At 41.4% G+C, this 25,961-nt stretch overlaps 1 protein-coding gene across 3 annotated transcripts in view; it reads left to right on the top strand.

Moving 5' to 3' along the window:
• The window catches only part of TRPA1 (transient receptor potential cation channel subfamily A member 1), a 172,893-nt gene that overhangs the window by 117,894 nt on the left and 29,038 nt on the right, over positions 1–25,961 (top strand). For all 3 annotated transcript variants that reach the window (XM_040354407.1, XM_040354408.1, XM_040354406.1), the window contains 5 exons: positions 5,897–5,967; positions 9,548–9,713; positions 17,567–17,656; positions 19,513–19,688; positions 22,312–22,441. In XM_040354407.1, coding sequence (XP_040210341.1) covers positions 5,897–5,967; positions 9,548–9,713; positions 17,567–17,656; positions 19,513–19,688; positions 22,312–22,441 — 633 coding nt within the window. The remainder of the gene's footprint in view (positions 1–5,896; positions 5,968–9,547; positions 9,714–17,566; positions 17,657–19,512; positions 19,689–22,311; positions 22,442–25,961) is intronic.

Genomic DNA, 25,961 nt, shown 5'->3' with positions numbered 1-25,961 from the left:
CATTGACGGCTGCTGATTGGCCAAAGAATACACCTGACCTGCATGCTTTGGCCAATCACAGCGCGCTCTGCTGTAAGAGCCATGATTGACCTTTGGCTAATCATGGCTCAGGGGGCTGAGTCCACGCCCCACACTATGTTAGGCTGCAGCCGTACATAGCTTTATGATCATGAGCAGCAAAATGACATTTGTAAAGGAAAAAATGTAATTTAATACTGCTCACGGCTGTAATGTATTGTCGGGTCCCAGCAATATACATAAAAAATCATTGAAAAAAAGGGCATGGGTCCCCCCCCAGTCCATTACCAAGCCCTTTGGGTCTGGTATAAATATTTAGGGGAACCCCGAACCAAAATAAAAAAAATGCATGGGGGTCCCCCCAAAATGTATACCAGGCCCTTCAGGTCTGGTATGGATATTAAGGGGAATCCTGTGCCAAAATAAAAAAAAATGGCATGGGGCTCTCTTCCCAAAATCCATACCAGGCCATTCAGGTCCCCAAAACACCCTCCCCATGTGGCCTGGTAAGGTTCAGGAGGGGGGGCACTCACTCACCCCCCCCTTTTCCTGCTGCCTGCCAGGTTGCATGCTCAAATAAGGGTCTAGTATCGATTTTGGCGGGGGCACCACGTCATTTTTTCTTAAAATTTTGGCGCAGGTTTCCCCTTACTTTCCATACCAGACCTGAAGGGCCTGGTATGGATTTTGGGGGGACCCCTATGCAATTTTCTTTTTTTTATTTTGGTGCGGGTTCCCCTTAATATTCATACCAGACACAAAGGGCCTGGTAATGGACTGGGGGGAACCCATGCCATTTTTTTCAATGATTTTTTATGTATATTGCCAGGACTCCACAATATTTTAGAGCCGCAAGCAGTTTTAAATAAAGAAAATTCATTTAGAAATGTAATTTTGCTGTGGTACTGTTCTAAACATGGGAAATATGCGTTTCTTTACAGGCAGACTAAGGACACCCCCCAGGTACGATATTTAAAGGAATATTTCATTTTTATTGTTTAACTTTAAGCATTATTAAAATCACTGCTCCTGAAAAAACTGTAGTTTTTAAAACTTTTTTTTTGCATTGATACATGTCCCCTGGGGCAGGACCCGGGTCCCTAAACACTTTTTATTAAAATAGCTTGCATATAAGCTTTTAAAATTAGAACTTTAGATTTTTCATGTTCGTGTCCCATAGACTTTAACAGTGTTTGCGTGTTCACAAGTTCTAGCGTGAACCGACCGGGGGGGGGGGGGGGGCTGTTCGGCTCATCCCTATTCCCTAATGGCAATGGCCTCTTTTAGCAGAATAATAAACCCTACAAGTCCGGTCAATGGAGGCCCCACCTCACAACTTACAGGACTTAAAAAATCTGTTACTAATGGTTTGGTTCCAGATACCACAGCATACTGTACCTTCAGGGGTCTAGTGAAGTCCATGCCTCAATGGGTCAGGGCTGTTTTGACGACAAAAGGGGAAGCAACGCAATATGTGGTGGGTGGTCATAATGTTATGGCTGATTGGTGTATAATCCAAGTGTTATAAGTACTGCACAAGCTGTCTCTATTCCTTTAATACATTAGGTCCATTAAATGTAGTAAGAATTTATTTCTTAGATGAATTACAATCATGCCATGGGAGTATATTATCTGATATGCACACATCCTCTTACGAAAACCTGTCTTAAGGGAAATGTGCAGGCTGCAATTCCTGGCCTCCTCTAGTTTCCCGTCTCCTATCCTGATTCTTTTATCTCAGCACCTTATAAGATGTAAGTAAAGGCAGCCTTTTTATTTCTCTTATTACAGGATGACATTAATGCATTGTTTCCATGCATTGGCAAAAATCATCTGTGCAATAAAAGTATACTAATAAAAAAAGCCCAAAGCTCTCAGAAAGTGAATACCATAAGTCTAGAATAAAACAGTGAAAACACATATAGAATTGGTTGCTATTGGTAAAAGCTTTTTATATAATATGTTTGAATATAAGTAGAATTCTATCTCTCTCTCTCGTCCTTTGTTTTATACCTATGCCATTCTCAGACCTTCTGTGCTAGGGTGACTAGGTTTGTTCTCCATGCCCTCTTTGTGTATGTGAACATAGCCATCCTTTCTGGCTCACCTTTGAGATGTAGTACACATCTAACTACAGATTTATTCAGCTCTATGGAAATTGTAGTACACAAAGAGCAAAGATATAGGGAGCGTGCACAGGGACAAAAAAGAAGCCTGAAAACAATGGTAAGAGACTTGTTAGACAAACAATTGAAGGCACATAGGCTGAGTTTAATGTGACTTTAAAGACAAACAGTTGTGAAAGAAAGCATGATAGAGTGATAGTGATCTATGGTTAACACTAGCTTTTGCATAAGGTAACTTAATTATTAGAGGCCTGGTGAATTTTTAGGGTGAAAACTGCTTGTAGATGGATAAAAGAGATGAAAATATACTTGGATTCGCTGAAAACAAACCATGATCATATCTTACAAAAGACCTGTAGGTCAAAACACAAAATGAATTAATAAAGAGGCAGCATGTCTACATTTGCATTATGTGCTTTTCTATCAAGATGTAATGTTCAGTATCTATTCCTGGCCTACAATAATCTCAAAAGGATCCCTGTTGCCCATATATGTGGCACCGTGAATGCTATTAGCCATTACAAGCTGTGCAATCTGATCCAACAATGGACACAGAATCAATACAGGTACTGGAAACCAACGTTCACAGCAGTTCCTTCTATAGACACATAATATATGAGCAAGCAGGGGATTTTTGCATGGGAGGGTCTTTAAACAGAACTCTGCATTGCATTTTTGAATGTTAGTACCCATAAAAAACAACTGTTTATGCAGTTAGTGATATTGTGAAACTCATAGATATGTTTATGTAGACATGTGCATTCGTTTTCGTCCGAATGCATTTTCGTCCGCAATTCAGGTATTTTCCTTATCGTTTTAACAAACGATAACGAAAGCGCAGAAAATGAAAACCTAGAGATTCGTAATAAAAAAAGATTTATTTTCGTTTTTGTTGCGAATAACAATAATTCGATATAGAAGGAGATTCGACATGACGCTGACTGAATATAAATCTGTCTATCGAACCTGATATTCTACTACACACATACAGTACTTTTCGACATTATAGAGCAAAGATTCGACATTATAGAGAAAAGAAAAGATTCGACATTATAGAGAAAAGATTCGACATAGAGAAAAGATTCGACATTATAGACAAAAGATTTGACATTATAGAATAGATTCGACATTACAGAGAATAGATTTCGACATTTTAGAGAAAATAGATTTGACATTATAAAGAAAAGATTAGACATTATAGAGAATAGATTAGACATTATAGAGAGAATATATTCGACATCCACATTATAGAGAGATTATAGATTCAAGTAGTCATACAACATTAGAATTCTTGTAGGCGGAATATTCGATCGGAAATGTACGGTTCGGCGTAAAATTTCGATGTCCTGTCGAATATTCTTTAACCATTCTACAGAAACCAAGTATATCTGGATTTTCGGATGAAAGCTATTCCCAACGAAAAACGAAATAAAAACGATTTTCGGGAGTAACTAAATAAATTTATTTTTATGACGAAAACAAAATTACGAAACTAAATATTTCAGTTTATTTACCTACTGATCAATTACTTACTTTTATGATTTAGCTACCGTATATACTCCGGTATACAATGAGTTTTTCAGCCCTTTTTTTATACCCCCCTCGGCTTATACTCAGCGTCCATTTTTTTTTAAAGTCACGGCTTCCTCCTGGCGTTCCGTTCCATGATAGGCATTTGACACTGTGTTCCGCCTATCACGGAGGTCCTCTCATCCTCGGACAGTTTCCCAGCAGACACTGTGTTCAGTGTTCCGCCAATCACGGACATCCTCTTGTCCGAGGATGAAAGAATGTCCGTGATTGGCGGAACACTGAACACAGTGTCTGCTGGGAAACTGAGTCCGAGGATGAGAATACCTCCATGATAGGCGGAACACAGTGTCAAATGCCTATCACGGAACGGAACGCCAGGAGGAAGCCGCGACTTTTAAAAAATTAACGCCTGTCAAGAATTCAGGTACTCGGGCACAGTGAGGTTGCAAATGGGCATAGTGAGACTGCAATGGGCACAGTGAGGTATGGCACACTGAGGAATGGCACAGTGAGGTTGCAATGGGCACAGTGAGGTATGGCACAGTGAGACTGCAATGGGCACAGTGGGGTTGCAATGGGCACAGTGAGGTTGCAATGGGGCACAGTGAGGCGTGCAAATGGGCATTGTTGACCCTCTTTTCTGCTTACAGTAGATGCTGCAATTCCTACCCTATGCTTATCCTGGAGTCAATAAGTTTTCCCATTTTTTTGTGGTAAAATTAGGTCCTCGGCTTATACGCGGGTCGGCTTATACTCGAGTATATACGGTACCTATTCAATTATTTATCTTTCATTAGTTGCATTGATTTATTAGTTACGTGGTTCTTATGTTCTAATCTGTGTACTGTGTTGTACAGTTGCAGTTAGTTTAGATCTAAATATTATAATATCTTGCAGAATTTTTTTTTTATTTCTATTGCGTGTATTCTATAGTGTTTCAGTTGAATATAAAGCCTCGTACACACGGTACGATTGTTGGCCAACCAAGCATCTGATTTTTGTCAAAAGGACATGTGCCACAGTTGTCATGATACAAACGTAGTGACGTACTATGAGGAATTTTAGCTCTTGAACGGCACCCTTTGGGCCCCTTCTTCTAATTTCGTGTTTTGTGAACATTGATTCCGAGGAATGCGTGTTTTTACTTTCGACTTTTGTGTGACAGATTTGTGTACTGACCATACAAAAATCTGATGTGCAGCCAATGTTCACCGAAAACGTACTAGCCTGCCATCCAACATTTGTTGGCCGAAAATTGGACAACAATTGTCAAAAGGAGCGTACAATTGGTAAGATTTTAAGACAACCGTCTGTCAACTTTGTTTCTCATAGAATGAGAGTCCTTCAGGTGCCTTTTGGCAAACTCCAGACAGGCTGTCATGTGCCCTTTACTATGGAGTGTCTTCTGTCTGGTCACTCTACCATACAGGCTTTATTGGCAGCGTGCTGCAGAGATGGTTGTTCTCCTGGAAGTTTCTCCTCTCTCCACATAGAAATGCTGGAGCTCTGTCAGAGTTACCATCGAGTTCTTGGTCACTAAGGCCCTTCTTCCCCGATCACTCAGTTTGGCCAGGCGGCCCGCTCTAGGAAGAGTTCTAGTGGTTCCAAACTTCTTCCATTTATGGATGATGGAGGCCACTGTGCTCATTGAGACCTTCAATGCTGCAAACATGTTTCTGTACCCTTCCTCAGATTTGTGCCTCAATACAATCCTGTCTAGGAGGTCTGCAGACAATTCCTTGGACTTTGCGGCTTGGTTTGTGCTCTGACATGCACTGTTAAATTATAGACAGGTGTCTGCCTTTCCAGATCATGTCCAATCAACTGAATTTACTACAGGTGGACTCCAATCAAGTTGTATAAACATCTCAAGGATGATCAGTGGAAACCGGATGCACCTGAGCTCAATTTTGAGTGTCACGGTAAAGACTTGTATACATGTGATTTTTCCGCTTCTTATTTTTAATGAATTGGCAAAGATTGAAAACAAACTTCATTCACATTGTCATTATGGGGTATTGTTTGTAGAATTTTGAGGAAAATTATAAATGTAATCTATTTTGGAATAAGGCTGTAACATAACAAAATGTGGATACTTTCTGGATGCACTGTAAAAGCTGACAATCGTACAAACTGCCCAAAATAGCAAAGATATAACAGGTATCCCAAGGGAACCCCATCTATTCTTCCACTTTTCATGCTGTTTTTTTTTTTTACAGGCCATGGTGCAACACAACCGTGTTGAACTCCTTTCACACCCAGTTTGTAAAGAATATTTAACTATGAAATGGTAAGTATAATACGGGTACATTAATAATTTTTTTATTAAACCAAAATATATAAAAGACGGAGCAAATGGTGCAAACAAAACAGTGTACAATCATCAGAGCAGGGAGCTAAATAAAATAAAGTAAAATATAATGCATTTATTAAATAATATTACAATTATGTATACAAAGAGCTAAAACAATATTAATAATAAAAATAATAATATGGGGCCAGATTCAGATAGAACTTACGCCAACGTATCTGTTGATACGCCGCGTAAGTTCTAGGATGTGCCATAGTATCTATGCGCCGTATTCTTGAAACCAGATACGCCTAAATTCTGGCTCCATCCGACCAACGTAAGTCTCCTACGCCGTCGTATCTTGGGCGCATATTTACGCTGGCCGCTAGGGGCGCTTCCGTTGATTTACGCGTCGAATATGTAAATAAGCTAGATACACCGATTCACGAACGTACTTACGCCCGTTGCAGTAATCTACGCCGTTTACGTAAGGCGTACGTCCGGCATATAGTTATCCCTCATAAAGCAGGGGTAAGTCATGTTATGGTATGGACGTCGGAACAGCCATCGGATTTTACGTTGTTTACGTAAGTCGTATGTGAATGGGGCTGGGCGTAAGTTACGTTCATGTCAAAAGCATTGAGCCGACGTAACATAGGGAGTATATGCGACGTGATTCTAAGCATGCGCGCGCATGCGCCGTTCGTTCGGGAATTCATTTACATGGGGTCACGGCTAATTTTAATACAACACGCCCACTACCTTCCTAATTTGAATTAGGCGGGCTTACGCCGGCCCATTTACGATACGCCGACGTAACTTAGGGAGCAAGTGCTTTGTGAATACTGCTCTTGCCTCTCTATGTTACGTTGGCATAGCACATCTCTCGCCAAGCTACCTGAATCTGGCCCATGGTGTCCAAGTTGTGTGAGAGTGATGGATTTGTATACTGGCTGGTCAAATAGAGACAGATGACAGGGTAACTGATCTGTGTATGATACACATACATCCTAGAACAGGGACCTCTAAACTGCACCCTCTGGGCCGAATGTGGCCGTTTGCTTGCCTTTATCCGGCCCTTGGGGAAACTATTCCTTCCACTGATACGAGGCATTTTCCTTCCACTGATACTTAAATGGGGCACTATTCCTACCACTGACACCAACAATGAGGTACTATTCCTCCCACTGACGCTAGAGATGGGGAACTAATTCTTCCACTGACACCACACTGACACCAGTGATGGGACACCATTCCTCCCACTGACACCAATGATGAAAATGTTTTACTCCCACTGACCACCAAACCTATTGCATTGTTTACTCCAGTCGATGCCACTCAATTTTCTACTCCCACTGGCCACAGTCCGGCCACCATAAAGTTTGAAGGGCAGTAAACTGGCCCTTTGTTTCAAAAGTTTGGAGACCCCTGTCTTAGAACATAAGCATTACTGGACAGACACCAGGTTTTACATGATTACATTATAAATCATAGCAGATGCTGACCCTGGATGATACCTGAAATAGCCTGAGTCCTCAGAGAAGGAAGCAATATGAGGTTATCTTTGAAATGAGTACTGTGTTCTTTTTAAAAAGTAAAATTTTAATGTTACATATTACAGGTACATATTAACTAAAGCAGAACTTTAGTCCTGCTGGGTTCAGGCTTCACGCTTCCTCTCTGGTGTCGTTATTCTCACACATGGTCAGATGTCCTACAAGAGCCCGTCGGCACATCTGTGCTGTGCAGGAGATCTTTCACGCAAGCACAAAGATAGGGAAGGTTTCGGACTTCCCTGGTAGTAGTCTTTGTGCATGCGTGGGAAACCCCTTGTGCGTGCAAATGGCCAGGGAACCTGACACATGCATAGAACTAACTTGGGAACACATCTGTGCACGTGCAAGGGAAGGCAGGGATTTTTTACCTAGGCGAGAACTGAGGAAGTGCTGGTTTGAAAAGGAAAAAAAAAAATAAAATTCTCAGGGAGGGATGGGGAGGAGGCAGGGCAGTCATAGCATGTCTTTTAATGTGAGGGTCCACTTTAACATGCATGTACTGATGCAAGGTTTACTTTAAAGTATATCTTAAGTCAAACTTTTTTTTCTTGGGGGAGTTGGGAATGTTTAAAGTCTTTGCCAGGTTTGTTTTTTTCTTTGTCCCTTTAAGGAGATTTTCCTTTGCTTTCTGTCTCTAAACCTGGCCTTATAATGGATCTGAATTTGTCTGGTTCTGCAGGAACTGGCTTAATTTTTATCCATGCATGGCTGTTCCTGTTCATGAGAAGTCAATATTTTGATTGATTTTCCATGAACGGGCTTGTTGGGAAATCTCCACTCATTCTGCGCACACAGCCAATAGGCTGCAGTGCAGACCAGTGTGTTCGGACTGCGGGAGTATATTAAGACACAGCGGGAAGAATTTTCCCATCCACCTCAAATGTGTGGAAGGGGAAACCAGCTCTGTTTTTTTGTTCATTCAGCTGGCTGTAGTAATATATTGCCAGCTTTAGTCACAACAGGAAATGAGAGGAAATCTTTCTTCTCACTTGAACAGATGTCCCCACGGAAGATTTCCCCTCACCTATTGTTTTTTTGAAAACTGTAAAAATGTTGCCTGCAGCATCACTTTCTGTCTCAATGACAATGGTCAACAGGACAAACAGAGATTGTGAATACTGCCAGCAGGGACGCAGACAACAGTATAAACCTGAAAAAGTTTAGTTAACTGATTGTCTCTTGTACACACAATCAGAATTTCCTATGGGATAAAATCTGATGGAATTTTCCGTAGGAATTCCGTTCAAGCTGTCTTGCGTACACACTGTCAGACCACATTCTGACTGTCCAAAACGCTGTGACGTAAAACACTACGACGTTTCTGAGCATGTGTGGTTTTTTTTCTCCATCGGAGCTCCGTACAGATGATCAGAATTTCCGATCAGAAAAAAATAAAACATGTTCAATTTCTAAACTCTTATGCCCTTTACACACGATATGTTCGTCTGATGAAAACGGTCTGATGGATTTTTCCATCAGTTATCCGATGAAGCTGACTGATGATCAGTCGTGCCTACACACCATCAGTTAAAAAAACGATCGTGTCAGAACACGGTGACGTAAAACACAACGACGTGCTGAAAAAAATGAAGTTCAATGCTTCCAAGCATGCGTCGACTTGATTCTGAGCATGCGTGGATTTTTAACCGAGGGATGTACCCAGAGACGATCGTTTTTTTCTATAGGTTTTTTATCCATCAGATAATTTTAAACAAGTTCCTATTTTTTTAACCTATGGATAAAAAAACGATGGAGCACACACGATCGTGTGTACGCAGCATTACGGATGGGCCCACACACGGTCGGAATATCCAATGAAAAAATTCCGTCAGACTTTTTTCATCAGAAATTCTGATTGTGTGTACAAGGCATTATTAGTGTGTTTGCAAATCATCAGATGGACTCTGCAAGCTCAGGATGGATAATTAATTTGCCCTCACTGGATCCTATTAGCACATGCCTAGCAGTTCTAGTCAATTTGTGTTATAACTTAGCTCATTATTTTTTATCTTTTTGTATTTTAGGAGGGCTTATGGATTTAAGGCACATCTAATTAACCTTTCAATCTACTCACTGGGACTTATTCCCCTCACTCTGCTGATAATGAGCGCTATGGTACCTGGGAGCCCTTCAAATAATTCAACTTCAATCTCAAGTTCAAATTCAGAACAAGAACCATTACAACTCAAGGTATTTTATGGCTTCAAACCAACAATGTAAATATAATGAGATGCTTAGCTATTGTCTTACACTATATCGTTTATAACACCTGCATTGGACTTGAATTATTTTCAAATATAAATGAATTTTCTCTACATAGCAATACTCATGGTATGGAAGGTAACCTAACACTAGACATTAAAGTTGAAATGACTTTATAATAGGAATAACAAAATATTTTCTTTCTTGGAATTTATAAAAAGAAAAGACATGGAAGCCCACTTCCTGGCCTGCCGGACTACATGCTTGAATAAGGGTCCTGTATGGATTTTGGGGAGGGCCCCACGCTGTTTTTTTATTTATTTTGGTATTGGGTTCCCCTTAAAATATTTAAATTTTCACATTTAATTTCAATTATTTCTTTTTTTTTTTATCAAATAAGTTTTTTTTTTTTAACTGAAAACAGCTAATAACAGATATAGATATGTCAGTGGCAGTCATCCATAGATTGCAACCTGTATATATATTATAAGGAAAATAATGCATTTGTATACTCGAGCACATATACTGTATATACACATTTCAGATTTTCATGTACAAAATGTACCTCATGAAACCATTTTACATATACACAGCCTCCAATGTATTTTTCAACACATTTGTCTTGACCTAATCTTTTCTGCCTGCACACTGCAAAAGCCACAACTGAACAAGTCCAGGAGTGTCCAGCCACAATGCCCATAACCTCTCAAACTTTCCTGAGCATCCCCTGTGTTGGTATATGTATTTTTCAAAGATAAGGGTATGGCCCATATTTATTACCCACATTGGGTATGAAGGAGGATCAGGCGATTTCCACATTAGGAGAAGTATTTTGCGGGCTTGAAAGAGAGGGCGGTTAATCGCCACTCTCAAGACTCTTTACCATGTGATTAGCCTTGTCCAATCGCGGCTGATCACGATGTAAACAGGAAGAGCCGTTAATCAGCTTTTCCTCACTGGCAGACGCGAGTGGAACTCCCACCCAAGATCCACTCCCCCACCTAAAAAAAAAAAATGATACGCTCATATGAATAATTTCGAAACCGCATGTTTTTTCTAAATCCGGCGATAACTCGCGGCAGACCTCCGCAATGTCTCCTGGGAATAATGACAAAAGCTCCCAGGAGACATTGCGGCATCGAGGAAGTGACGGAATACCCGCACACTACCCGATGAATCCATATACAGGAAGCGGCCAGTAACATAAAGGATTACTAAAATTCACCTGCCCCTGACAGTGACTCGAGCTGGGCATCGCCGCTTAGTAAAGGATTGGCTCGGGCGGCTCGGCTGCTCTCGGCTGCTCTAGTCCTGCAAAGGGAACTGCGTTCCTGCTGTGAAACAAGTGCAGGAACTCCGTTCCCACGCGTTCCCGCAGGACTTGAGCCCTGCTATCAGTGCCCACCAGTGCCACCTATGAGTGCCCATCAGTGCCGCCTATAAATGCCCGTCAGTGCTGCATATCAGTGTCACCTATCAGTGCCCATCAGTGCAGCTTATCAGTGAAGGAGAAAACTTACTTATTTACAAAATTTTATAACAAAAATAAAGAAAAACATATTTTTTCCAAATATTCTGTCTTTTTTTGTTTAGCAAAAAATAAAGCAGAGGTGATCAAATACCACCAAAAGGAAGCTCTATTTGTGGGAACAAAAGTATAAAAATTTAGTTTGGGTACAGTGTAGCATGACCATGCAATTGTCATTTAAAAAGTGACAGCGCTGAAAGCTGAAAATTGGCTTGGGCAGGAAGGTGCGAAAGTGCCCTGTATTGAAGTGGTTAAGGAGCAAGTTACCACTGCCTGTAGCACTAGGGTTGCCACCTCATCCCTTTAAAACTGGAAACATATTATTACACAGGTTCTGTGGCTGATAAGGGTGGTAATTAAAGCGGGATTCCGGGCATAAATTTATTTTTATTTTTTTGCAAGCTAAAATTAATCACAATAAATAGTCCATAAAACATATTAATAACTCCCCAATCGTTCCAGAAATCATTGCAAAATCTTGCCTTATATCCTCCAGCTCATGTTGTGGCCGTATCCATCATATGTGTGGGCATGTGAAGCCCAGTTCTTTTTTCTTCCTGGTTTGCAGGGAGAGGTGCGTGCTGGGCGATTTTTAGGCACAGTAATGCCCAGAGACTCCTGGGAAATTAGTGTCATCATCATTAAGACAGGAAGTTGAACCACTTAGGACTAGGAACTAGGCAGATTACGAAATCCAGATAGAAGTGAGTAAAACATTTTTTTTTACATTAAAGGCAAGCTGTTAATAGAAAGTTCATTTTTAGGGTGGAACTCCACTTTAAACTCACTTGGTGTCTTATCTGCATTAAATTAGCCTCAGAACCTATGTGTTCGGGTTTAAAGGGATGAGGTGGCAACCCTATGTAGCACATCTCCCCACTTTTCACCAGACAGTGATCCCATGTTCCCCTCCAATCTCTCTCGAGCCTTGGTAGGGTAGCCATCCAAATAGTCATTCAATAACATATTGTAACACTGAGAAACTAGACCCTTAGCATGCTCTACTGAGGTAATTAGTGTAAAGATAGGGGTTGGCGATAAGGTCCAAGGAGACTCGTCACCCTGAGCCCAAACTGCATGCTACAATTGAATATAATAGAAATGCATATAAGGGGGCAGACGGAATTCCCCTGAAGAATTGAAAACGGGAGAAGGCTTTAAAATTTAATTTTAAAAACAAACACTGCCCTGTATTGGCTCTGTGTCTCTGTCCTTTACAGAAGCATGAAACTAGATGAAAAGCGAAACTGAAACTGCAGGCACATTACAGGGAGTGCAGAATTATTAGGCAAGTTGTATTTTTGAGGATTCATTTTATTATTGAACAACAACTATGTTCTCAATGAACCCAAAAAACTCATTAATATCAAAGCTGAATATTTTTGGAAGTAGTTTTTAGTTTGTTTTTAGTTTTAGCTATTTTAGGGGGATATCTGTGTGTGCAGGTGACTATTACTGTGCATAATTATTAGGCAACTTAACAAAAAAAATATATACCCATTTCAATTATTTATTTTTACCAGTGAAACCAATATAACATCTCAACATTCACAAATATACATTTCTGACATTCAAAAACAAAACAAAAACAAATCAGTGACCAATATAGCCACCTTTCTTTGCAAGGACACTCAAAAGCCTGCCATCCATGGATTCTGTCAGTGTTTTGATCTGTTCACCATCAACATTGCGTGCAGCAGCAACCGCAGCCTCCCAGACACTGTTCAGAGAGGTGTACGGTTTTCCCTCCTTGTAAATCTCACATTTGATGATGGACCACAGGTTCTCAATGGGGTTCAGATCAGGTGAACAAGGAGGCCATGTCATTAGTTTTTCTTCTTTTATACCCTTTATTGCCAGCCACGCTGTGGAGTACTTGGACGTGTGTGATGGAGCATTGTCCTGCATGAAAATCATGTTTTTCTTGAAGGATGCAGACTTCTTCCTGTACCACTGCTTGAAGAAGGTCTCTTCCATAATCTGGCAGTAGGACTGGGAGTTGAGCTTGACTCCATCCTCAATCCGAAAAGGCCCCACAAGCTCATCTTTGATGATACCAGCCCAAACCAGTACTCCACCTCCACCTTGCTGGCGTCTGAGTCGGACTGGAGCTCTCTGCCCTTTACCAATCCAGCCACGGGCTCTTCCATCTGGCCCATCAAGACTCACTCTCATTTCATCAGTCCATAAAACCTTAGAAAAATCAGTCTTGAGATATTTCTTGGCCCAGTCTTGACGTTTCAGCTTGTGTGTCTTGTTCAGTGGTGGTCGTCTTTCAGCCTTTCTTACCTTGGCCATGTCTCTGAGTATTGCACACCTTGTGCTTTTGGGCACTCCAGTGATGTTGCAGCTCTGAAATATGGCCAAACTGGTGGCAAGTGGCATCTTGGCAGCTGCACGCTTGACTTTTCTCAGTTCATGGGCAGTTATTTTGCGCCTTGGTTTTTCCACACGCTTCTTGCGACCCTGTTGACTATTTTGAATGAAACTCTTGATTGTTCGATGATCACGCTTCAGAAGCTTTGCAATTTTAAGAGTGCTGCATCCCTCTGCAAGATATCTCACTATTTTTGACTTTTCTGAGCCTGTCAAGTCCTTCTTTTGACCCATTTTGCCAAAGGAAAGGAAGTTGACTAATAATTCTGCACACCTGATATAGGGTGTTGATGTCATTAGACCACACACCTTCTCATTACAGAGATGTACATTACCTAATATGCTTAATTGGTAGTAGGCTTTCGAGCCTATACAGCTTGGAGTAAGACAACATGCATAAAGAGGATGATGTGGTCAAAATACTCATTTGCCTAATAATTCTGCACTCCCTGTATATGAGGAATCAGTTAACTTTTATGTCTCTATACCCTGTAAACAGTCATTTCAGCAAAAAAAAAAAAAAAAAATTCCTTTACAACTCCTTTAAATTGACACGACTAATCTGTGTACCACATATAATATTTATATTGCATGCAGATCTGAGCCCCCCATGTGAATGAGTATGGGGTACCCCTAGCTATTCACCAAAAACGTGTTAAAAAGTAATAAAAACCCACACACAAATTTTGACAATTCCTTTATAAAAAAAGAAAAAACAGTGGGCCATATTCTGAGTAAAGTTACGATGGAGTAACTCAGGATACTCCATCGTAACTCCCTTTTTTGACCCGTGTATCTATGCTCCTGATTCTCAGAATCAGTTTTGCATAGATACACTTAAGATCCGCCATCTGTAAGTCACTTACACTGGCGGATCTTAAATGCAATGACGCCGGCCGCCGCTAGATGGCATTTAAGTGAAGGAGTCATTTGCGTATGCAAATGATCCTTCTACGCCGATTCACGAACGAGTTCGCGTCGCGTAACCGTCGCTAACGTCGTTTGCGTAAGCGGAAACTTACCCCTGCTATATGAGGGGTAAGTTTCCGCAAGTCTCGCGTAGGCCATGTTACGGATGGCGTCGGGTCCCCGTCGTGTTTTTTCGTCGGATACGTCGTTTACGTAAGTCGTTCTTGAATACGACTTTACGTCAATGACGCACACGTCGGCGTCATTGACGTTTTCCGCCGAGAACTGGAGCATGCGCACTGGGCTTTTTGCAGCCCGGCGCATGCCCAGTTCTTTTGTATCGGGGGCGCGCTTCATTTGAATAGAAGCCGCCCCCTTGGAGATCCGCCAGGCTACGCCGGGACACTTACACTCCGCTGTCCCAACTTATGGAGCAAGTGGTTGGGGAATACAACACCTGCTCCAGTAAGTTGGGACAGCGGAGTGTAAGTGCCCTAAGCGAAGCTGGCGGAGATTTACTCAGAATATGGCCCAGTGTCCCCAATGTAAATCCATCGTCAATTATGCCACCCGCTGCCCCCGTAAAATAGAAAAAATTAAAACGCTCCTTCCGCCATAAAGGCTGGCTGCCTAATGCAGGTTAAGCTGTTTAACAGTTCTTATATAGATAAAGGGCGGGGTTACCTGGCTATGTCGAAAAAATAGGGTTATACCGCGCTAGAGATAAGAACATGCGTGTACAGCTGCAACAAAAACCATCAAATATCTCTATGGTGCAAACAGAATTATATAAACATAAGTTGCACTGAAAAACACAAATGGTAAGTGACATATGTAGTAAAAGAAAATTAATAAATGATAAAACACACATTTAAGTCCATATATCAAAAAGGGAAAAATTATATGTGAAAAAAAGTGATTGTGAGGATGATGATGGTAAGTCCGTTGAGGTAGTAAGTTCCAAATTCTATCCACCTTCACCAGGAAAGTGAAGAAGAGGAGAAGGGAGGGAAGTTCTCAAACTGAAGAAAAATCTCACTCTGGATGTGGGAACCCTTACCCGAACTGGTGGACCCCCTAAAGAGCAAGGTCATGAACACCAGCAGATTTAGTCCTCTGCAGGGACTAGTAGGTCTCCCATGTCACCGAAATCCTCCTGTATAGCCAGGAATCCTCTGCGATACTCGATGAGGAAACAAACAGAAACTTCAATCTGGGGATGCGCACTCTGACCAAAAGCCACGAGTGCAAAAGGGATAAGGAACTCCAATAGTGTAGCATTGTTTAAAAAATAGCCTTTAATGCTTAAAAAAGAGCAAGCGGTAACAATCGCGTAATGCATATAAAACAGCCAGCAAGCTTAAAACTATTAAAATACCGTGTCACATGGAGCGTAATGATGTTTTGTCATACGTGATGTCTTCCTGAGGCCTGGCTATGTCACCTGGTGTCACCTCCCCTTATGACATCAGGACCGGTGCATGCTGAGTTAGTGATGTTAGAAGGGGGCGGTGCCACCTGGTGACGTAGCCAGGTGGCCCCACCCCTTTCCTTTATAAGAATTGTTAAATGGCTTATCCTGCCTTTTGGGTGCGACGGGCGGCTTAATTAACAGTGGATTTACATCGGAGGACACTGTATCTTTTATATTTTTTAATAACGGATTTGTCAAAAACTGTGTGTGTGTGTGTTTTTATTACTTTTTGACACTTTTTTGGTGAATGGGTATACTCATTCACATGGGGGAGCGGGATATGGGGGCCCCTGTTAAAGTGGCTTCCAGATTTAGAAAAGCCCCCTGCCTGTAGACCCCCACAACCACTGGCCACGGTTGTGGGGAAGAGGCCCTTGTCCCCATTAACATGGGGACAAGGTGCTTTAGAGTGGGGGGGCACCAACATGGGGAAAAGATGCTTTAAGGTGGAGGGGCACCCTAAAGCACTTGGGTGGGGGGGCATGTTGAGGGGTATTATTGACCTGGCATTATTCAGGAGTGGGGTGGGGGACTCGCTTGTCCCCCTCTTTTCTGAGCTGCCAGGCTGCATGCTCGGATAAGGGACTGGTACGGACTTTTTTTGGGGGGGGCCCACTCCGTTTTAAAAAAAAATGTTGGCGTTTTTTTTGTTTTGTTTTTTTCAATAGCTGGGTGCTGGCAATTGCAACCGCAATTTTAAAGTCATTTTAAATGTAATTTGACTTTAGACATTTCATTTTGCTGCAGCATGTTTTATATATGCTACAGATGACCCCCTTTACAGGCAGACTAAGGAGACCCCCAGGCACTATACTTAAAGGAATTTTTTGTTTTTATTTTTTAAGCATCATTAAAATCACTGCTAGTAAAAGAAAATGATAGTTTACAAAATATTGCATTAAAACATGTCTCCCAGGACAGTACATGACCCCAGTATACCCCTTTTCGGCCAATTACTTGCATATAAGCCTTCAAAATGGGCACCTTTGATTCTTCCTGTTTGGCCCCCTTAGACTCCAATGGGGTTCACCGTTCGGGTTAGAACTTTTCCCTTGTTCAGGATTTCTGCCGCGAACCGAACAGGGGGATGTTCGGCCCATCTCTATCAAGTATCCAAGGTTATTTAGTAAGCAAGTTACAAAAATATATATTTTGGCATTTTCCTCCTAACAGACTGCTCAAACATATGTCATTATATAATGGATAACCAGCCTATTATCCATTATATATGTCATATTTACTAAGTCTGCAACCATGATACTGTATCATCAGCATTTTAGCAATTCTGTTATGTATTAATACTTATTTATTTATAAAAAAATTGAGTAGGAAAGGGTTCAGTTTGTGTCTCTTTATTTCTTTTTTTTCTTGCTTTTTGTTACTGGGAAGATTTACCTGCACTTTATTGATACATGGGGAAACCCTAGTGAAATAAGGGATTTCCATGTATTATTGAATTCCACAAGATTTTTGACATTGCTTATCTTTGTAGAAGTTGTGTTATGAGTTGTAATTGCTACTTTCTATGCGCTTTTTTTTTTTTTTTTTTTGCAGGATTCATACTTCACACGTATTTGCATGAGTATTGTATTGTTTATGAGCATTTTTGGGATGTTAAAGGAGATTATACAGATGGGCCAACAGGTAAGTAATTATGTTAGAAGCAGAAGATGTAATGAAAGACACATTTTTTGTATGTTTTAAGCCTCGTACACACGATCGGATTTTCCAACGGGAATTGGCAGATGACAGCCTGTTGTCGAAAAATCTGACCGTTCGTATGCTCCGAGCATGCGTGTTTATACTTTGGAAAATCCGACAACATACATGACGACATCATTGTAGCTGCTGCACTCGGCCAGCTCAAAAACTGCTCATGTGCGGTTCTGAGCTGGCAGCCCTTGTAGAGCATATTAGAGCAGCCCAGGGGGCAAATGCATGCCTGCCCCACAGCCCAGCACGCCCCTGGTCATCACCCAATTTCCATTGGGAAATCCGATCGTGTGTACGAGGCTTAAGGCTTCATGTACACTGCTGCTGATAAACAGACATTTAGGAGCAGTTGGGCACTTTTTTCAGCTGCCCCTGAACTCTCCTCTATGTTATCTTATCAGTACATGTACACAGGGTCGTTTATAGTCATTTCTATGCAGAAGCATTTTTTGGAAAGCAAAAAAAATGCATACAGGACAGTTGTTTAGAGGCATTTGAAATGCCAAATGCCAGCAACAGCTTGTAAACGTGTTAACTTGCATTTAACCATGTTTCGTTTACTGGTGTTTTTAATGAAGATACATTTTTGACTATTTGAATAAAAAAAAAAATGCTTCTAAACGCAAAAATTTCAGTACAAATACAAAAAGAAAGAAAAAGAAGACATTAAGGCCTCAAGACATGTTCTTGAATAACAAAAATACAGTATTCGCCACAGTACGGAGTGTATGATGACTACAAAATATGAATCAAATTAGTTAGGAAAGTATAAATTCTATGATTATTCAGGCCAGGAGAAGAATAAAAAGGAAATCTTCCATTAAGTAAGCAAGGGGTCTCAAACTGGCGGCCCTCCAGCTGTTGCTAAACTACAAGTCCCATGAGACATTGCAAGGCTGACAGTTACAAGCATGACTCCCACAGGCAGAGGCATTATGGGACTTGTAGTTTTGCAAAAGCTGGAGGGCTGACAGTTTGAGACCCCTGGGGTAAGCTCTTCTTTAGTCCATTGAGAGAATTGGAAACAATGGTATCGGGGGAACAGTCAGCAGAACAATAGAAAAAAAATTGAATGATATATTTAACAGACCAAAGGGAGAGGTTTATATACACTTTAACTACCCTGAAATTTGTTCTGGATGTTGTAGGGATCTACTGTAGAAATCAGGTGCATATGGTATGAAAAATTCTGGTTTAAAATGATTATTGCTTAAACCCTCCCCAAATTTGTGACCTTCTCATTATTTTATGGCAGGGATTGTGGTAGAGTCTGTAGGAGGTGAATAAGTCCCCTTTCACACTGAGGCGCGTTGCAGGCGCTATAACGCTAAAAATAGCGCCTGCAAAGAGCCCTGGAAGAGCTGCTGCTGTCTCTCCAGTGTGAAAGCCCCGCGGGCTTTCACACTGGAGCGGTGCGCTAGCAAGACGGTAAAAAAGTCCTGCTAGCAGCATCTTCGGAGTGTAAAAGAGCGGTGTGTATACCGCTCCTCCACCGCTCCTGCCCACCGCTGCAGCGGCACTTTGCTGTGTTTTTAACCCTTTCTTGGCTGCTAGAGGGGGGGTAAAATGCCCCGCTAGCGGCCGAATAGCGCTGCAAAATTTACGGTAAAGCGCCACTAAAAATAGCGGTGCTTTACCGCCAACGCACCCACCGCCCCAGTGTGAAAGGGGCCTAAAGATATAGTCTTTCAGATGTTTGGAGTTTCATGGGGCATGCACAATATAGCATAAAATCTGTGTATAATAAATAAATACAAACTGAGGTTATATTTGTCCTTATGATTTAGAAACTCGGCTATCTACTGGACAGCAGTAATGCTGTAGACTGGACAATACATATTTCAAGCATAGTGTTTGTATCATCTATATGTACGATGTCTACCGATGTAGAATTCTGGCAATGGCAAGCTGGAGCGGTTGCAGTATTTGCATCTTGGGTCAACTTTCTGATTTATCTGCAGAGGTAAAATACATTTGAACAGCATGCATTATAATTCCTTTGAGATTTACAGTATACTGTGCTATGGAATCAATCCAATGATATAGCTTAGCTTGTGCTCCAAAAATTAATGTCCCAATTCATCAAGTTCCTATTTATATGGGAAGTATAAGTTGAAGGATCTATGACTCACACATAGACATTACAAACTTTCCTGGATCTAGTTAGGTTTGACGACAAACATACTGTTTTTATAGGTACCTTTTATTAATGTTCCTAAAGTATAACTAAAGGCAAAACTTTTTTGTTTTGTTTGTTTTTTTAAGTTTTGGATAGAGTGGAGAGGGATTAGAATGCTCTGTTTTTATTGCTGTCTGTGCCCCCATTTAGGTGACTTAAGCCCTGTACACACGATCGGTTTGTCCGATGAACACAGACCGATGGACAGTTCTTATCGGACAAACCGATAGTGTGTGGGCCCCATCGGTTTGTTTTCCATCGGTGAAAAAAAATAGAACATGTTTTACATTTTTTTTATGGATTAAAAACCATCTGTGTGGAAGTCTATCGGTCAAAAATCCACGCATGCTCAGAAGCATTGAACTTCATTTTTTTTTCAGCACGTTGTAGTGTTTTACGTCACCGCGTTGGACACGGTCGGATTTTTGACTGATGGTGTGTAGGCAAGACTGATGAAAGTCAGCTTCATCGGATATCCGACAAAAAAATCCATCGGACTAGATTCCATCAGATATCCGATCATGTGTACGAGGCTTTACCCTCTCTATTTGTCCTCTTTACCATTATCATCGCAAATTTTGGGTTGTCCCCAGAAAAGTAATAGCGTAGAAATTTCCAATGGAAACACTAGTTCTGGTGACCTGGGGGTCCCCAAGGAATTCCCTTAATTTGCAGGAATTTCCTATCCCTTCCTGTTTTGGCTATGGGACAGGAAGTGAAGGGAAATCTCTGCAATGGGACACATATAGCGAAATAAAAAAAAACTCACAGGGGTTATAACCCTCCCTTGCTCTATCCAAAATGAAAAAAAGGTTTGGTATGAAGTTCTACTTTAAGGCATTTATCTCCGCCATCACTTTGACAGTAGAGCTTGCGATAGTTGTAACACTTGCATGCATGTTCAATAAATGGCTTAAGGAACAAGACTAATTTCAGTAACCCAAAGCAATCAAACAGAATTTACTTTGCTAAAGACAAATGTGTATCAGCTGCATTCTGACTGATTGATGTGGGTGCCTTTATTTATTTCTTGTATTTGTAAAATTATATTATTGCAGTAGGGGCACATCATTTGTGGTTATCTTGCTATAAGCTTTATTAGCATTCTGTTACTATACTGATTGGATCTGCACTAGAAGTGGCACAAGATAAAAGTTTTCCCTTGGATAGTAAAAATGATCTCTCTCTCCTTATCTGCTGTTTAGAGTGGGATTTAAAGAGGAGCTTCAGTCTATAAAGCTCTGACTTTTAATATAAGGACACTTAGCTGTCCAGGGATCCCATGATTTCGGCACCCCGAGACAAATTTTCAATCGGCTTATGATGCAGGTGCCAGCATTGTAAGTAAGGGAAACCGGCAGAGTGAAGCCTACTGCGCATTCACGAGTCATGCTGCGATTTCTGATTGTTCGCCCTGTCTTCTGGGACCAGTGTGTGTCCCAGAAGGCAGCATGGAAGGAGCAGGGGCCAGAAATGTCATAGATCGGTGATCTTACCTGAAAGTGGGAGGGGGTACCTGTCAAAGTCCGTTACCCACTCTCTCCTCTCCCTCAAAAAGTGCCAAATGTGGCAGAGGAGGGGGGAGGGTGCGAACAAGTGGAGCTCCCCCTTTTGGGTGGAGCTCTACTTTAAGGAGTAGAAACAGACAAACAATTATCATATTTCCCTTTGTCAGCCCCCTGCCATTTGTATATAATGACAGTATTGGAGAAAAACCTCTAATTCTCTTAGCAAATATAGCTGTAAAGTGACAGCAAGAGGTGATATGAACCATTTCATCCCCTTAAAGCGGAGGTCGGCCAAATATATATTTTTTAAAGTCAGCAGCCAAAAATACTACTACTGCTGACTTTTAAAACATGGACACTTACCTGTCCAGCGCGCCCGCTATGACGGCACCCAAGGCCGACCCGTGCCTCGATCCTCGGATGCTGCCGCCGCCATCTTCACGAAGGGAATCAGGAAATGAAGCCTTGCGGCTTCACTTCCCGGTTCCCTAGTGCGCATGCGCGAGTCGCGCTGCGCAATCAAAATGGTCTTCTGTCTCCCATAAGACAGCGGGGGACGACGGGATGTGACGTAGACCCCCGCAGATTCTGCGGCTGTCTATGCCCGGAAGTAGGTGCAAATACCTGTATTATACAGGTATTTTCACCCCTTCCTCCCTGAAAGGTGCCAAATGTGACACCGGAGGTGGGGAGGGTTCCGAAAAGCGGAGGTTTCATTTTTGTGTGAACCTCCACTTTAAATATTAGATAAAATATATGGAAGTGTGGAATAATGGGGCGCCATAAAGCTCAGGTAGCCAGCAGACATACTTTGGCTACATTATGGTGACAGATAAGGCTAAGAAGTTACCTGTGCAATAACTGTACGTAACAGTGTGTACCTATTTTATTCACTTCAGGTTTGAAACATGTGGAATCTATATTGTGATGTTTTGGGAGATTCTGAGAACATTAATACGAATTGTTGTCCTCTTCTTTTTCTTGATCTTGGCATTTGGACTGAGTTTCTTTGTACTCCTCTACCCCCAGGTTTGTAAGATTTTGAATGTATAAATATGTGTGTACGTTTGCTGTGGTTTAACCCTTTCGCTGCCAGGCCCTGTGCTCCCCTTTGTACACTCAGATGGCCAGACCATTTTTGCACTTTTTTCTTTTCTTTTTCACTTATAGCTTTCAGAATTTGTGAAAGACCCCCAACCCACCCCAACTATATATTTTCTAAAAAGCACATGATCAGTAGAATGAAATGAAGGTGCTACTGATTTTTTAGACCCAGCGGTATTTGCGCAAATGTTTATCAAAGCAATATATTTGCAAAAAATACACTAAAACCATTATTAGCCCATAAAAACACAGCAACATTTACAAAATTACTACTAAATATAAAAGCTTAACCTGTTTTGAGTTAATAAATAACAAATATTTTTAATATTTAAATTGCGCATTTTTGCGAAATGGTGAAAATTGAACAGACGCAAAAGTGTAAATATCCAAAATTGTGAAAAACCCCCAAAACCATATATTTTCGGAAAGCAATTTTTTAGTTTATTTGCGCAAATGTATATCTAACCAATATATTGGCAAAATTCCTACTAAATCCTTATTGAATATAAAAGCTTAACCTGTATGGAGTTAATAAATAACAAAAAGTTTTCATTTTTACATTGCGCCTTTTTGCAAAATGCTGAAAATCGAACGTACACAAAAATGTAAATATCCCAATTTCTGAAAAAATCGGAAGCTTTTAATTTTTCCTTTACAGCTTTCAGAATTTGTGAAAGACCCCCAAAACCATATATTTTCTGAAAGCATATGACCTCTAGAATAAAAGTGTGTGCCACTGACTTTTTAGAGCCTGCAGTATTTGCGCAAATGTTTATCAAACCAATATATTCGCCAAAAATACACTAAAACCATTATTAGCAGATACAAATACAGCCATATTTACAAAATTCCTGATAAATCCGTACTAAATATAAAAGCTTAAAGGGGTTGTAAAGGTTTGTCTTTTATTTTCTAAATTGGTTCCCTTAAGCTAGTGCATTGTTGGTTCACTTATCTTTTCCTTCAATTTCCCTTCTAAATGTTTTTTTTCTTTGTCTGAATTTCTCACTTCCTGTTCCTCCTCAGTAAGCTTTCCACCATCATCCGAGAGGTGGAAAGTCGTTTAGAACAGCTTACTGAACACCTTACTGAGGAGGAACAGGAAGTGAGAAATTCAGACAAAGAAAACAAAGAAAAAAAACATTTAGAAGGGAAATGGAAGAAAAAGGTAAGTGAACCAACAATGCACTAGCTTAAAGTAACCTATTTAGAAAATAAACAAACCTTTACAACCCCTTTAACCTGTATGGAGGTAACAAATAACAAATATTTGTACATTTTAAATTGCGCCTTTTTGCAAAAAGACCCCTCAAACTAGACATTTTCTAAAAGCACATGACCTGTAGAATAAAAAAAGTGCTAGAGATTTTTTGGGCCCCCGCAATAATTGCGCAAATGTTCATCATGTCGCTATTTTCACAAAAAATGCACTAAAATCATTCATATTGCACATAAACACAACGTAACTTACAAAATTCCTGCAAAATTAGTACTAAAGCATCGTTCACATGTGGCATACTAAAGTGTACGCCCATGGAGGGCCATGTTTACCCCCACAGGGATGCACAGGTGTTCCGTGCATCCCCATACAGGCAGTCCTATTTATGTCAATTGGGATGCAACGACTGCACAGGCATAGCTGCTGTTCCCAATCTGACATCCGTGTGGGTGTGGGTACATGACCCCGAACACAGGCAGTGTAAGCTCAGGGACATGCATGCGGATGTAAAATTGGATGTAAAATTGGGAGCAACGGCTCTGTTGGTGCAGGTGCTACATCCCAAATGACATCAATGGGACGGCCTGCACAGAGATGCATGGAACATTATCTGACCGCCTCAGAGTACAGCGGGCTGTGTCCATGTCTGCTCTGCATCAGCGGAGCGGACACGGACCTGTCATCCACCTGCTCAGCGGGGATAGCCTGCTGAGCAGGTGGATCTGCTTGACAGAGTCCACTCCATGTCCAGGACGGTCCATTAGGGGCGCAGGGGTGCCACAACCCTGAAGGATGCCGGATATTTTTTTCAAGCCACGTGATTAGAGCCTGAGCCTCTAATTGGCTTGAAAAAGGTTGGGCTCAGGGCGCAGAGCATTGCACCCCGAACCCACCCATTAATATTCCCTATCGTCTCCTGGCTTCTCCTCCTGGACCAATCAGAATTTATCGGCTTGGCCCGGGAGGAGAAGCTGAGGTATCCGTGGAAGGTTGAGTGCGGGGGGGGCGTCACCATGGAGGGATTAGTGCGGGCGGACCTGGGGGGTCTTACTGTGTTTGTGTTTTTTTTTTAATTATAATTATTTTTGTCTTTTTTTTGGGGGGGGGGGGCTTTGGTGAGATATCAGAGGTCTAAACAGACCCCCATATCTCTTTTTTTGAGACAGAGAAAGGGACTGAAGATGGTCCTTTTCTCTGTATCACTTTACTTAAATGAATGCATGCAATCTGTATAGAGATTCCATTCATTAACTGACAGTCTGATACATAGTAACACTCACGGTTACTATTATCAGATGTCAGAGGGCATATAGGAGCGATCATAGTGATCGCTGCATGCGCCCAGGGTGCTACACTGAGGGGGGTGGTAAATACATGAGGGGGGCTGAGTGATGGGGGACACATCTGGATCCCCCCAAGACCCAAGCAGCACCTGAATCCAGCGGGAGCGGCAGAGGAGGGATGCCGGCTTATGATGGTGGCTGTGGGAGATTGAAGGGGATAGGAAAGGAGTGTGGGGGGAGTAGTTTCAGGTAACATTTAGCGGCGGAGGTGGAGAGGACAGGGAAGCTGCATGGATGGGGGGGGGGTGGTCACATTAAGGGGTTAATAACTCTGATCAGCGGGTTGTAATCTGCTGTTTAGAGTTATAGAATTGTTCAGCAGAGTCTGCTGAAAAATTCTGATATAAGCTTATGGTCATTGAAGTGCCCATTAGCTTATAGGAGAGGGAGAATAGAGGTCTGCACGCCGTACTGACCTGGCCACCTGCAGGCCCTTTTGTAGGTCCGTATGGTGTACGGACTTGGCAGTGAAAGGGTTAATATTATACTTAGGGATCTTCTTGTCATGAATTATGATAATAGTGCTGTTTTAGGTGGTACCCTTTATAGTGGAATACGGCTACTAATGTTGCCTAAAGCCTGATTGACATCTATGCATTTTTAGTGCATTTTGCAGATTTGCACTACAGAACGTGTTCCATAGGAAACCATGTTAAATGTTCTGTAGTGCAAATCTGCAAAAAGCACTAAAACTGCATAGGTGTGAATCCAGCCTAAAGGTTAGGTTCACCTTTTCGGGCAGAATTGTACTTTTCTTAATAAATAGAAGTCTTTTGTAATGTAATTTCTGCTCCAGCCATCCCAATGTTCTTATTCTTCACTAACCTAATCCACAAAAGGTTTGAAATGTCATGTTTCTCTGAGTTTTATCAAATTCTCTCTG

The sequence above is a fragment of the Rana temporaria genome, chromosome 5, assembly GCF_905171775.1.
Source record: "Rana temporaria chromosome 5, aRanTem1.1, whole genome shotgun sequence".
NCBI classification, from domain to species: domain Eukaryota; kingdom Metazoa; phylum Chordata; class Amphibia; order Anura; family Ranidae; genus Rana; species Rana temporaria.
The sequence above is the reverse complement of the archived record's forward strand: the minus strand, read 5'-3'. Positions and strand labels throughout refer to the sequence as shown.